The sequence below is a fragment of the Panthera uncia genome, chromosome D4 (assembly GCF_023721935.1).
Source record: "Panthera uncia isolate 11264 chromosome D4, Puncia_PCG_1.0, whole genome shotgun sequence".
Taxonomy (NCBI): domain Eukaryota; kingdom Metazoa; phylum Chordata; class Mammalia; order Carnivora; family Felidae; genus Panthera; species Panthera uncia.
This window is the reverse complement of record NC_064807.1, coordinates 42,397,391-42,411,234: the sequence shown is the minus strand read 5'-3', so window position 1 is coordinate 42,411,234 and position 13,844 is coordinate 42,397,391. Positions and strand designations below refer to the sequence as shown.

The 13,844-nt window shown below is 39.3% G+C and overlaps 1 protein-coding gene and 1 pseudogene across 1 annotated transcript in view; one reads left to right on the top strand and one right to left on the bottom strand.

The window, feature by feature from the left end:
• The window catches only part of ADAMTSL1 (ADAMTS like 1), a 405,773-nt gene that overhangs the window by 244,837 nt on the left and 147,092 nt on the right, over positions 1-13,844 (bottom strand). Inside the window, exon 10 of the mRNA XM_049627010.1 lies at positions 4,236-4,362. Coding sequence (XP_049482967.1) covers positions 4,236-4,362 — 127 coding nt within the window. The remainder of the gene's footprint in view (positions 1-4,235; positions 4,363-13,844) is intronic.
• LOC125913768 (non-histone chromosomal protein HMG-17-like) lies at positions 11,422-11,693 on the top strand (annotated as a pseudogene).

Genomic DNA, 13,844 nt, shown 5'->3' with positions numbered 1-13,844 from the left:
CGGTGATGTCTTAGATTCAAAGAAATGCAGTATATTCAGAATTGAATCACTTAACACCTCTATCACTCCTACCTTGGTTTAAGTTGTCATCATTCCAGGACTGGCTTACTGTGACAGCCTCCTGACCACTTTTCTTACTTCCATAGTTGGACCAACTGTAGTCTATTCCCAACACAGTAGATAGAATAATGCTTTTAAAAATAAATCAAGTCATTCCTCCACTCAGAATCCTCTTGTTAATTCTCATCTCATTCTGACTAAAAGCCACAATCCTTACAAAATCCTGCAATATCTGTGCCATTCTTCAGCCTGTCTCACAACGCTGCTGCTTTCATGATTTCCTCTAGTCGTCTTTAAACTTACTTTACTTTAGGGGCACCTGGGTGGCTCGGTTGAGTGTCCGAATTTGGCTCAGGTCATGATCTCATGGTTTGTGAGTTCGAGCCCTGCGTCGGGTCCTGTGCTGACAGCTCAGAGCCTGGAGCCTGCTTCTGACTCTGTGTCTCCCTCTCTCTCTGCCCCTCCCCCACTCATGCTCTGTCTCTCTCACTCTCAAAAATGAAAAAATGTTAAAAAAAATTTAAACTTACTTTACTTTAGTCAAATTAGCTTCTTTGCACTTCCAGAAATATGCCAAGGATGTGTCTACCTCAGGGCCTTAGTACTTGCTTTTCTCTATGACTGGAAATCTCTTTCCCTTGACTTTTGCATGGTGACCTCAGATCCTGGTTCAGATGCCACCTTATCAGTGAGTCCTTTTCTTACTAACCTGTTGAGTATTGCAACTCCCTGTAACACACTTGGCTGGTAGCCCATCCCTATCTCCTGTCCTTCCCTGCTTTACTTTTTTCCAAGACTCCTACCACCATATGACACACACACATTTTATTTAGTTATTTGTTTTGTCTGTTTTTTTGTTTTTTGTTTTTCTTTCTGTCCCTCAGGAGCCTTAGGCTATCCAGGTGATTTCAAAACACACCAATTCATATGAGAGGTTTGCAAAGCTGGAGATATTAAATTGATAGCAAATAGGCTGGCTTTAGTTCTAAGTATATATTGCATACACTTGGAAAATATGTAATAGGGTACAAGCCAATACAATTTGCAAGAAAATGAGCCTTTAATTTCAAGAATCAAAAGTTAATGTTAGCTAAACTTATTCTTTTTTTGTTGGGCTGGGAAGTTGAAGTGACCGGGAAAAATGGAAAGACTGAATGCTATCAGTGGATAGTCTTTGCCTTTAAAAAAGGGGAAAATGTGCCTTGATCTCTCTTTCTTGTCTGTATTTGTATTAGGCAATTATAATGTCTTTTGATACAAAGATGATTTCTTTTTTATGTGCCAGCAAATGGCAGCCATTGGATAAGTTTCTCCTACTTCTCTTTTTCCTTCTGGCACTTCCCGCCATGGTCTTTCTCCACTCTTCTGTTTTCTCTTTGTTCCCCCAAGGCTTGATAACATTAAAAAAATCTTGGATATAAGTTCAGAAGAAAATGAGTTCAATGTGGGGAATCTGAGTGCTAGGAGTTCGAAGAGAGCATGTGCCTGGCTTACAGTGCCTTTTGGCAGAGTGCAGGGGACAGATCTGGCACAGCTCCTCCAGGCCTTCACGGGTGGGGAACTGCTCACCTGGCCAGCACACTGGGCCCCGCAGAGCAGCCTAATCTTCCCTGCCTGTGGGTCACTCACAGTCTGTAAATATAGGGTGGAAGATTCTTCTGGGGTGGAGAAAACGTAAATGAGGCAGTTTGTTCAGCATCTGCTATACATTGTGGCGAGGTACATGCATATGTTGGGCTTTATTCAGATAAATCATTTTGTCATGAGGCATCGTCAGTGCTAAGGTAAATGAATCAATTGTGTTTTGTCATTATGGATAATCATCAGGTTGTGTATTATATAATTTACCTATTCTTGGTCCTGAATTGAGTGCTTTTCATTGAAATACCTGTTGGCAGACCTGGGGATGACTTATGGCCCTTAGTTTGCTTCAATTTGTTCTTTCAGAGCTTCTCCACATTGTTCCAGTGATTCAGGCCCCAGAGGTCCCTGATGACACCCTAACAGGAGGGTAAGAGGACTATCTATCCAGGCAGAGTGTTTAGGCAGATAACATGAATGGGAATGCAAGGAAGATTGCCTACCCTTACCCCTGCCCCTGCTACAGAGCAATTACTGCACAAGACAGAGCAATCTCCTTTTTTTGTGCCTAGCAGAAATTCCTAGATTTCTAGATAACAAGCATTGATTCAATTATGTGACATAAATAATTAGAAAGACTTTAACTCTTCTAGGGTTTGTTTTCCATATAAGTGACTTTTAAAATGTAGCTTTCCCCCTCCCTCAAATATCCCACTATGACTTCAGAGATTTACAAAAGAATTATGCCTCTATCCTCTGGTTTTCATCTTCCAAATTCTTTAATTTTTCATCTTATAGAAAGAAGCTACCAACATACGAAAGAAAAAAATCTCACCTGAATGCACTATATCAATGTCTAACTTACCTCATCCTTCATTTTCTCTGCCAGAGTCTCTCTCCCCCACAGATTCACATTTTTCACTGCCTGCAGGGGTGTTAGAATGTAGAGTTCCCTGAGCTGGTGCCTCCAATGTTTCTGGTGTTTAAAAGTCCCTAGTCTTTCTGGCTACTACCTTTTCTTCCCTAGAGCCTATTCCTTTGAGCAAACTGCCTTTTTCTGACTTCTGGGAATAATTCTCTAGCACACACTGCCTTTTTTCTTGACCCAAGTCCATTAAAGTCACAGACCCCACCAAATGTCAACTGTTTTTTCCCAGCTAGTCAACAAGTAGAGAGAAAAAAACCACATTCAGTAAAGATATTCCTTCTCAGTTCCCAAGCCAGGGGAGACACATGCAAAGATACTCAAAGATCTATTAAAGGCTTCTGGATAATGGCAAAATCTGGAGACAGTATACCAAGCAAGGTCAGATCATTCTAAAAATATATGTCTTAGAGTACAAGAGATGCCTTATTTCTTTTTTTTAATGTTTATTTATTTATTTTGAGGGAGGGAGGGAGAGAGAGAGAGAGAAAGAGAGAGAGAGAGAGAGAGTGAGAGAGAGAATCCCAATCAGGCTCCATGCTGTCAGCATGGAGCCTGATGCAGGGCTTAATCTCACGAACTGTGAGATCATGACCTGAGCCAAAATCAAGACTTGGATGCTTTACCGACTGAGCCACCCAGGTACCCCAAGAGCTGCCTTATTTCTATCTATATCTGATGCAGTACCTAGAGCAGTGACCATCACAGAGGACATTGTATTGTAAAATGATCTGGACTGCTGTGTGACTGTGTTGTTATCTTAGGTATCATGAGAACATATACCATCTCCCCTAGTAAGACCCAGCTGGGCAGACATCTGAGGTACCTTGTCTTGATCCATCTAATTGCTTTCAAATGTCCCACCATGGAAGCAGTCAGCAGGGTTGTGGGACAGTTTAGAGGAATGAATAAGTGCTTAGGTTCTGGAATTGGACTCTGGGCTCGAATCTTGGCTCTACTACTTGAGAGTTGTGTTACTCTGAGCAAGTCACATAATCTATCTAAGCTTCAGCTATCCTATTCATAATATAAGAATAAGCAACCCCTTGCTAAATGGTTGTTATAAGGATAAAATGAGATGATCATGCAAAGCTCTCAGCACATATTGTAATAACCATACATTTACTGTGATTGTATAGAGAGGCTAAGACACAGGAGTCAAAAAATGGCTTCACATAATCGCTGCCCAATATTAATTCTGAAAGAACCTGTGATCAGCACCAATAAAAGGTCATTTTGCAAAGGAAGGCAGCATGATTTCGCAGTGGTAGAAGTGAATTTGTTTAGGTCTGCACACTCTTCCTGCTGTATTCCACCAGGCACACCAGACTACATATCAGGCTGAGGTTTGGATGCAGCCCATCCTCATTGTGGGCAGCAAATTGCATGTCTACGTTTATAAATAGAGTGTGTCCTGATCCATGTATAGTTCACTCCTGTTGCACCACCAAGGAAAAGTTTCCTCCTTGGGGTTGCAATGGGTTACCTGACTTGGTCTACCTACACTAATACACAAAGCAGGAACATGAAGCTTTCTACAACATTTTCAGGTTCATATTCATTTTGGTGGTGGCGTTATTCCCTAGATGCTGAGGGGAGCCAGTATGAAATCAGGGGAGATGAATTAGACAACAAACCCAAAGATTGCTCCATGTTTGTCGTGTCTTACATTTGGTTGCAGAGAGCTGGGATTTGTACTGCCCTCGGACCAGTCGGCAGGTGGACCCATCCCCGTTGCAGACTCCACAGTTATCTTCCTTCATGGTGCTTCCGAGCTGGTGATCACAGCCAACAATCTAACAGGAAAGAGAGATGTATAATTCAACCAGGTGCTCACTGTAGGGATCCATTGTGAGGCCCATCATCAACCACTAAATGACCCTCCCTTCAATTCTGAGGAAGCATAAAACATGCTTCCCATAAAGGGGAATGAATTCAGCTGGAATTTCAATCAAGCTAGGGAAGAAAACAGGTAACGATGTTTTTACAGTTTAAATATATAAACAGAAAGAAGGGTGGAGAGAGAGAAACAGAGAGACAGAGGGAGAGAGATAGAAAAGAGGCAGGGGAGAAGGTGAGGGAGAAAGGAAATCTTCAACTATTGATATTATAGAGTCTTCATTAAAAAATCATTGCCACTGTCAATAATTATGATTCACGAAAACTACAAAAATACAATCATGAAGTAACTGTAGCAGGAAAAGTTCCAAGAATTATTTTCATGTTCCATATGTTCCTTAGGCTGTAAGCTGTGTAAGGGAAGGGGTTTTATATATGGGGTCCATTGGAGTACATTGATGTATTCCAAGCAACTAGAAGAATACTGGCAAAATATAAGCCCTTAATAGATATTTGCTGAATGATAATGAAAATACTTCCCTTTCTATAGCACAACTAAGAGACAATCACAGAATCATCTGACAGAGGCAAGATCACTGTATGTATGTGTGGTAGGAGAGGAGGGTTGATGTGGAAGGCAGCAGATAGGACTAATACTGAGGCCCTTTTTTGCCTGGCCATGTCCTGTACCAGGCACAAGTATCTTGTTAATTCTGAGAACAATTAGGCAAGGTATCTCTCCATTTTATAGCTGAAGCCATGAATCTTGCCAAGGTTACTTTGCTAATAAGTAGCTGAGTTCTAAACACATCTAACAAAACATTTATGCTTGGTCCAAATCAGGCTTAACAAAATCACAAGCACTTAATCAAGTATATGGACAAACTCATTTGTACTTTTATTCTTTCTTTCCTCTCCAGTGTTCAAGTTAAAAAATTCAAATCCAAACTGTATCAGGTTGTATCTCTATAGTTCTAGTTAGAGCTAATATCAAAGACTTATTTCACTTCCAAATGATTTCAACTATTGTCTTTGACAAAAGTCAAATGAAAACTGTAGGGCATTGGAAGGGGCTTCTCTCCAGAAAGTCTCCACAATCCATTTCGTCCTTCAAAAATCTGATTGTTAATATGACCTTTCTTTGAGGCTTGATTTTCCTTTTGTGCCTTTAATTAATAATTGCAAACACACGTTTAGGCAAAGGTTTGAGAAATACAATTATTTAGCAATGCATTATACATGTGCTGCATTTTAAAATGCCGTAATGTGTATTTTTATACACATCATACATATACAGGAAACTTTTAAAATAGATGACAAGGCAGTAACTCCTTCAACAATTGTACATTGTTTGAAATACAAAGTTGTCAGGAAAACACACTGCCCAGCCTTATGTGGGGAGCAAAGGTGGTTTGGCTCTGTGCTAGGGGTTCACTGTGGTCAGGCTGCAATTCACCTCAATATGTTCACAGGTTGCAGTGAGGCCACGTCAGAATTCACCCAAGCTTCATCCCTGCAGAGCCAGCACATGTTGGCCTACGACTTCCTTGGTATGTTTCTATGGAGCTGCAGTAAAATTATTTTCAAAAACTTTCTGTAGACGAATCCACATAGGAGCTGAGTTGTATTCTGAGCGCAGTGTGAAATGGGAGTCCAGAAGTAACTTATTTACAAAAAACAAAACAAAAAAATCATTTAATCATTTAGCCAACAATGACCAAGACCTGCTATGGGCCAGACACTGTGATAGGAACAAAATCCAATGGTGATTTAAGCACAAAGGGCCTACCCCCATGGGACTTAGAGTCTAGTAGTGGAGGAACATATTACTCAAAGCATCACACACAAAAAATGTAAAATGATAATCGTGATTCAAACTATAAAACGCAGATACGTGATACCCTGAGAACATAAGATATGGAGAGTTTGATCTGGTTAGGGAGGTCAGAGATCTTCCTGAAGAATAGTCTTCTGAGCTGGGATATGAATGAGATGCCAGAGTTAACTAGACGAAAGGGGAGTGCTGCTGTGAGATTTACTGCACGTCAGTCATGTGCAGTAACTAGCTAGTTAGAAAGTAATTCAAAACCAAAGTTGGCAAAAAACAAAAACAAAAGCAAAAATGTCAGAAGACTAAACCATCTGATTGCCTTAATAGGGCTGAATCCTTTGGAAAAACATGGATGGCAGTCTTAATTTAGGCAGTATTCAAAGAACCATTGATTCATCTGTTCCTTAGGGTTGGAAAGAGATGACCCTAATCTTACAAGATACTCAGCACTATGGAAGGGTGATAGGCAGTGGGAGTGGGAATTTACACTCTCAGGTGTCTCAAAAATAACTGGGTTTACTCTTTAAACTAAATAAATTTCAGGTTCCTCAACATATTTAACTTTCTCTGGAAAAATTTTAGCAGTCTCTCATGTACCTAAAGAGCCAAATAGGAGATTACCATGAAAATCTCTCTCTAATCCTAAAGATTTCTTATGGCTCCAAAGCCATTTTAAGAAAGGAACAATCCAGCTTCACAGGTCCAAAGTAACAGTCTAATAGGAGCATCTAAATAGAAGGTGACATACGTTAAGGCTAACTTAACCAGATGTTAAGTGGATTTATGGGCATCAGAATATGAACCAAGTGAGTTCGAACTGGGCTTTGTTTAACTTCAGAATTGAAAAGACAAACATCTCCCTGACACACTTTTCCCTACTTTGTATCAATTCCTGTTTAAGGTGCCCAAATATTCTAACTCAATTATTTTTAAAACATGGAATATTTTAGCATCAGATAAGATGTTCTTATTTTGGTCCAAGTGGAAAACTGTTTGCAGTTATATATTAAAAAAAAATCATTATTGACATATCTCAGTCTGCCTCAATCTATTGATCTGGAATAACTGTTAGATTAATTAAAAATTAGTTAAACTATTACCCTGAGGGATATCATTAATAACAGAGAAAAAAGAAATATACAGAAATGAGCTTATTTGGCAGTTATAATGACAGATCTCTCTGTGCCTTTGCACATACTATTATTTCTGCCTAGAGTGCTCTTCTTAAATTCTTAATTTAGAAGAATCCTATTCATTCTTCAAATCTCAAATTAAGTGTCTCCTCCTCAAAAAAGCCTTTTTTAGGTTCCAGAGCTAATGGCTTTATTCCTCTATGCATCCTCTATGCGGCCATTTGTTCATACCTCCATGTGGCAGAGATTATTGGTTGCCACCCAACATCCATCTTCCCTATTTTTCTCAGTAACAGAACTTCAATTTTATTTGGGGGTAGCAATATATCCAGTTAAAAGAATATATTTTTCATTGGCTGTGTGACCAACTTGTAAATAGTGAAATAAAAGTGAAAGTGTTGTGTGGGACTTCTGGGAAGTCTACTTAAAAGAAGCTGATTAGGGCACCTGGGTGGTTCAATCAGTTAAGTGTACTCCTTAGGCTCAGGTCATGATCTCACGATTTGTGAGATCAAACCCCACATTGGGCTCTGTGCTGACGGCTCAGAACCTGGAGCCTGCTTCGGATTCTGTGTCTCCCTCTCTTTCTCTTTCTGCCCCTCTCCAGCTTGTGCTCTCTCTCTCTCAAAAATGAATAAACATTAAAATAATTTAAAAAAAGCAGCTGACTTAGATAGCCCCTCCTGCCCTCTAACACTCTCCTTCCTTCCTGTTGTCTCCAGTTGCTATCTTGAAAAAAGAGACAATCCTAAGAATGGGAGCCTTGCAGTAAGGATGGCAGAACAGAAAGAAAGAGCTTGGTTCTTGAACTCCCCTTGGACTGATGACGAGTTGACTTCTTTTTTTGTGAGAGAGTAAATCCTTTACGTGCTTAAGCCATTATTACTTTGGGGTTTCTTTTATATACACCCAATTCAAGTAGTTGTATAACTTATATTGAGCTTAATCTATTAATATGTCTGTTTCCATACCAGATCATGGGCTATTTGAGAGGCTGTGTTTCATTAATTAATCTTTGTGCTTCTGCTGTATGGCACAGCGTTTGACATTTGACATGCACAGTGAATGCTGGTGAATCAATGAAACACATAGCAAACATAATGGTTTGTTAATGAAGGCATTGTAGATTACAGATAGGCAGCTTTAGACTGCAGTCATTGATAGCACACACATAGACAAAAATGCACATGTATGTGTGTATGTGTGCTTGTTTGTATCTGTGTACCCAGAAGAACAGACACATCATAAATGACAACTACAGGTCAAACTGAAGCTTCTGTCCTGATGCATGCACAAGAATTACAGTAAAGGGCTAGTATTTTTAAGAGACTATTTCCCAAGTGCACCTATGCTCATTATTAGTGAAGTGTCATAGAAGGCAATGTTCAGGTCACTGAGTTCCCAGGCCCACCCCATTCTGGACAAAACATTAAAGTGAGATAGTGACCACTCATAACTTTGGCAACTACACAGAATATTTTTGTAAAGGGTGGAACACTAACAGAATATTTTGGCCTAATGTATTTTTTTTTACTTTATTTATTTATTTAAAAAATTTTTTTTTAACGTTTATTTATTTTTGAGACAGAGAGAGACAGAGCATGAACAGGGGAGGAGCAGAGAGAGAGGGAGACACAGAATCGGAAGCAGGCTCCAGGCTCTGGGCCATCAGCCCGGAGCCCGACGCGGGGCTCGAACTCACAGACCGTGAGATCGTGACCTGAGCTGATGTCGGACACTCAACCGACTGACCCACCCAGGCGCCCCTACTTTATTTATTTTTGAGAGAGAGAGTACAAGCAGGGGAGGAACAGAGAGAGAGGGAGGCACAGAATCCGAAGTAGGGTCCAGGCTCCTAGCTGTCAGCACAGAGCCTGACGTGGGCCTTGACCTCACAAACCGTGAGATCATGACCTGTGCCGAAGTCGGTCACCCAACCGACTGAGCCACCCAGGCGCCCCTGGCCTAATGTATTTTATTCGTATTCTGCTACTAGGTGTCAACTTGATACAGCAGTCTATTCTCTGCATCTGAAATGACTGCACAATGTTGCACGCTCTCTCTCTCTCTTTTTTCTTTTTGGTAACAAAATTTTATCTCAGGTGACATAAAAAGTGAAAAGCTCCAGGGTACTTTTGTTGTTTAAACACCATTAGCCAGTCATCAACTTTTGCTTTTCTGTCCTGATTGTACCCTTTTCACACTCACGTACGTATGTACAAACACAGACGTGCAGTCCTCCATCCTACGTTTAAGTAGAACATATACACTTACCACTGCTGATTCTTCTTCCTTCTCCTTCAGGGTTTACTCGGGGGGGGCGGGGGCAGAAAACCCTCCTTAAACAAAAACTAGGGTGATACTATCCAATCCGAATTGGCTTACAGACTTGAAGCACGTCATGCCAATTTTAGGCATCAGGGCTATAGAGTGTGCTGATAGGGGTCTCTCCCTTTATTTTACAGAGCTAATAGTGAGTGAACAGACAGACCACAAGACTGGAATTCTCTAGACACTGAAATATGTATAATAAAATGTCTTCACTAGGAGCCACAGGAAAAAGAAAGATTATCATCTGAATAATTTGGAGAATGTAAATGAACACAATCCATAAGCCGATACCATGCCCCAAACTGACGTGCTTAGATGGGTTCACTGCTGGCCCCAATTCAAATGGTTTCCCATAAGGACCTCAACTTCTAGCATCAAATACTGAGCCAGTGATGTCAAGCTTTTCTTGATCCAACACCATGAGGTAAGAAACTTTTAAATCCCTTTATTTTCAGCACAAGGAAAGACAAATATGGAAAACTTAACTGTGCAAATCTGATCACAGCTGCTCTTATTTATAATTATTTAATTCAGATAGAACTTTATGGGGAAGAGTGAGCTCTTACATACTTATAACTCATTTACTATTTACACTAATAGGAAAGATGTAATCTCCAACTTCACCTTCAAATAATTTAGATATTGATTGATTTGTTTATGCTTTACCTTTTTACAAAAATATCTACAGCAAATATACATACATATATAAACACACATATATATACATATATATACATATATGTATACATATATGTATATATATGTGTATATAATTCAAGACAATAAAATAAATACAAGCACAAATGGGAATATGGGGCAAGCAGAAAAATAAGTAAGAAAGATGAATTAAAGCCAGAAATGAGAGAACTACACAGAATGCATACTGAGGTTGTACACATTGGCTAGATGTGGGTTACATGTCTGAAAATGAGCTTCCTAGAAGAGAGGAAAACATGAGCAATTGCAAGAGTTACAACATTACTGGATCTTCTAGAAAATGTAAAGGATAATGTGTTCCTTGTAGTAGACACTTAATAAATATTTATGTAATGAATGAATGACAAACTGGCTGAGGAGAACCATAACTACTCAAAGTACTGAAATCCTAGATATACATCTACTGTGAGTTTTCTGAAAGACAGTGCCATGTAATAATGTCCCAATAACAACTGAACAAATAAATATAAGACCTTTCAAAGAACTGGCTCTTTAATAACCTTTGATGAACTCTAGTGGTCAGGGAACATTTGGTAAAAGCAAATTTTCAGAAGCCAAAACAAATCATCTAGGTACACAGCATTTTAATGGATAGACTTCATCTAAGAATAGACTTCATACCACTTAGGGCTGGGCTGGCAAAAATATGGCACACATGCATCTATTTTTCCTGCCAGGACCCATGACAGACATTGCTAATCAACTGTAGCACTCTTTGCCACTGAGATTTTATGTGGCCCCAAATCTTCAGTGACATTGTACTCTAGAAGGTCAAATCCAATAGACTATGGCTATCATTGGAGGAGACTACACCAATTTACTATTCCAGAGCCAGAAAAATGAACCAGCTGACTATCATTTGGATGATTCAACACAAATCTTTCTCTTAAAAATAACCTTCTTGAACAGTGTGAAGAAGAAGAGGAGAGACCCCTGGACCCACCAAAGTCCGTGTGCTGCTGCATCCCCATGTCCAATGCCTGTGCCCTGCTGCCATTGCCACCATGGTCAAGGGATAGGCTGATGGGGATGCTAATGGAGATAAAGCCAAGGTAAAGGATGAGTCCCAGAGAAAATCTAAGGTGATCTACTAAACCTACTCCTCCAAAGCCAGAGCCCAAGACCAAAAAGGTCCTTGCAAAGAAGGGGTAGAAGGTACCCAAAAGGGAAAAGGGGGAAAGCTGATGTTGGCAAGGATGGGAATAACCCTGCAGAAAACGGAGATGCCAAAACAGAAGAGGCACAGAAAGTTAAAGGTGCCAGAGATGTCAAGTGAAGTGTGTGCATTTTTGATAAATGTATACTTTGGTGATCATACAATTTGAAATACTATTTTTAATCAAGTATTATAAAAATGCAGAATTTTTTTTTAAAGCTATGTTATTAGCACACAGAACACTCATTGTTGTTTGGGGGGAAGGGCATACGTCACTAATAGAATATCCTGGAAGCTAGATTGATATGAGGGGAAAAAAACTGTCTCTTCTAGTTTTGAGAAAATTCCTCTTGGTTCCCAGGAGAAGAGATTCCTTGATGTTGACACACATTAGCCATCTTGGCACAGATATTTTGTGGTGTGGAAAAACTAAAATTCATTTTTTTGTCCTCATCTCCCTCTCTGCCTTCAACTTGACTCCCTTAAACCCAAAGACCTACTGAAATCTGAGCCTAAGAAATGGTTCCCAGTCCCTTAAAAGAGTTCTTTTTTTAGCTTGTGGATCTTCAGATTGATAATTCTGCCATTTTCATTTCCCGAAAGTCAGGGTCAGCTTGTGAAAAGTTGTTAAGCAATATGCTAAGCGTGAAATGTTAACCTTCACTCTAAACTTTCCCTGTTCAGAGCATCAAATGAAGACTTCATTGGGTTTTACAGTGGCATTCTGATTTTGGTAGTCCATTGAAAAATGGAGTTTGAAAGTTGTTGTATACTGTTAATGACCATCTGCCCATTTCCTGCCTGCAATACCATGATTGTTTACGGAAAGTATCTTTAATAAAGCTGGATACTGTTTGGCTTAGAAAAAAAATTAACACTTTCTTAAGATTTGAATGATTTCAAGTACAGATTATAACACTGAGGTTCATATAAGCTAAACAACTTCCCCAAGGTAACAAAGATGGTGACTAACAAAACCACAATTCCAACTTGGGATTTCTGACTATAGGTTATAGTAGGATCTCTATGAACCATGGAAACACACACAATATAATATTTATTATGACAATGGTGAATGGTGATAACAAAGTTGACTATTCTTATCAAGACCACTGCCACCAGAGCAGGACATAGGCACAGGGATGGATAGGTGGCTTCATCTGTACATGTGACTTGGAAACACATATAGGAAGTAAATGGGAAGGTATGCTCTCCATCTACACTTGTGCTTCACACCTCCCTAATATGAGAAAACAAAATCCCTGACCATTCACAAAGGTGCTAATAGTGGTCCATGAGCTATGTTTAGTATTTTCAAGGCCTAATGGAAATATATTTACTGCAATAAAAGCATATAAGGCCCCCCAAGCCCCCAACCATCTCATTACACAAATAAGCTGAATCCAGATCTTTACTGCATTTTTTTTTTTTACTTATACTCAGGTATTTAAGTCATAAAATGGGAAAACAAATTATTAGTTAATACATGCAGTGTTTTGAGTAGATGGAAACTTCCAAAACACAAGGCCCATAGGAAAAAAATAATAAAGAACACCTTTGTGTTACAAAGTTGGGAACCACTGGTTGAGTCCTTTGTTTGTTGTTCAAATACCCTTGGGAGGACTAACACATGAAGTTGTTGATTATACTTAAATTAAACCAAACCAACTGAGCATAAGGCATTATGCTGGCTGTTATGGTGCTGTGGGGAATACGCAGAAGTAGTAGGCATAGTCCAATCTAGGGTGAATGGGTTTAATCAGATAATTTCCTCAAAATAGTTGAGAACAGAAAAGGAGTAAGATCTCTAAGACTAAAGGTCATAGGGGTATGGAGGTAGAGAAAGAAGGGAAACCCACCTACACAAGAGAGAGTAAGCTAGTGTTTGCCAAACATTTGCCATATATATCTTCTCACTTAATTCTTTTCTAAAAATTGAGATATAATTGGTATGTAACATTAGTTTCAGGTATAAAACATAATGACATAATATAAATATTAATTTATATATATTCCAAAATTATCACCACCATAAATCTAGTTAACATTATTTAATTCTTGTAATATCCCTGAAAATTACTTAAAATTATGTCTATTTTACAAAAATAAAACTTAGACTCAAGAAGATTTGACAACTTGTCCAAGGTCACATTACTGTGAATTGATGTTGCCAGAGTTGAAATCCAAGCTGAGTAGCATTATGTCATCAGTGAGTGATTCCTCTATTCCATGATGTATTGTGTTCCTCTTGGGGGTTAGAAGGGCAATGAG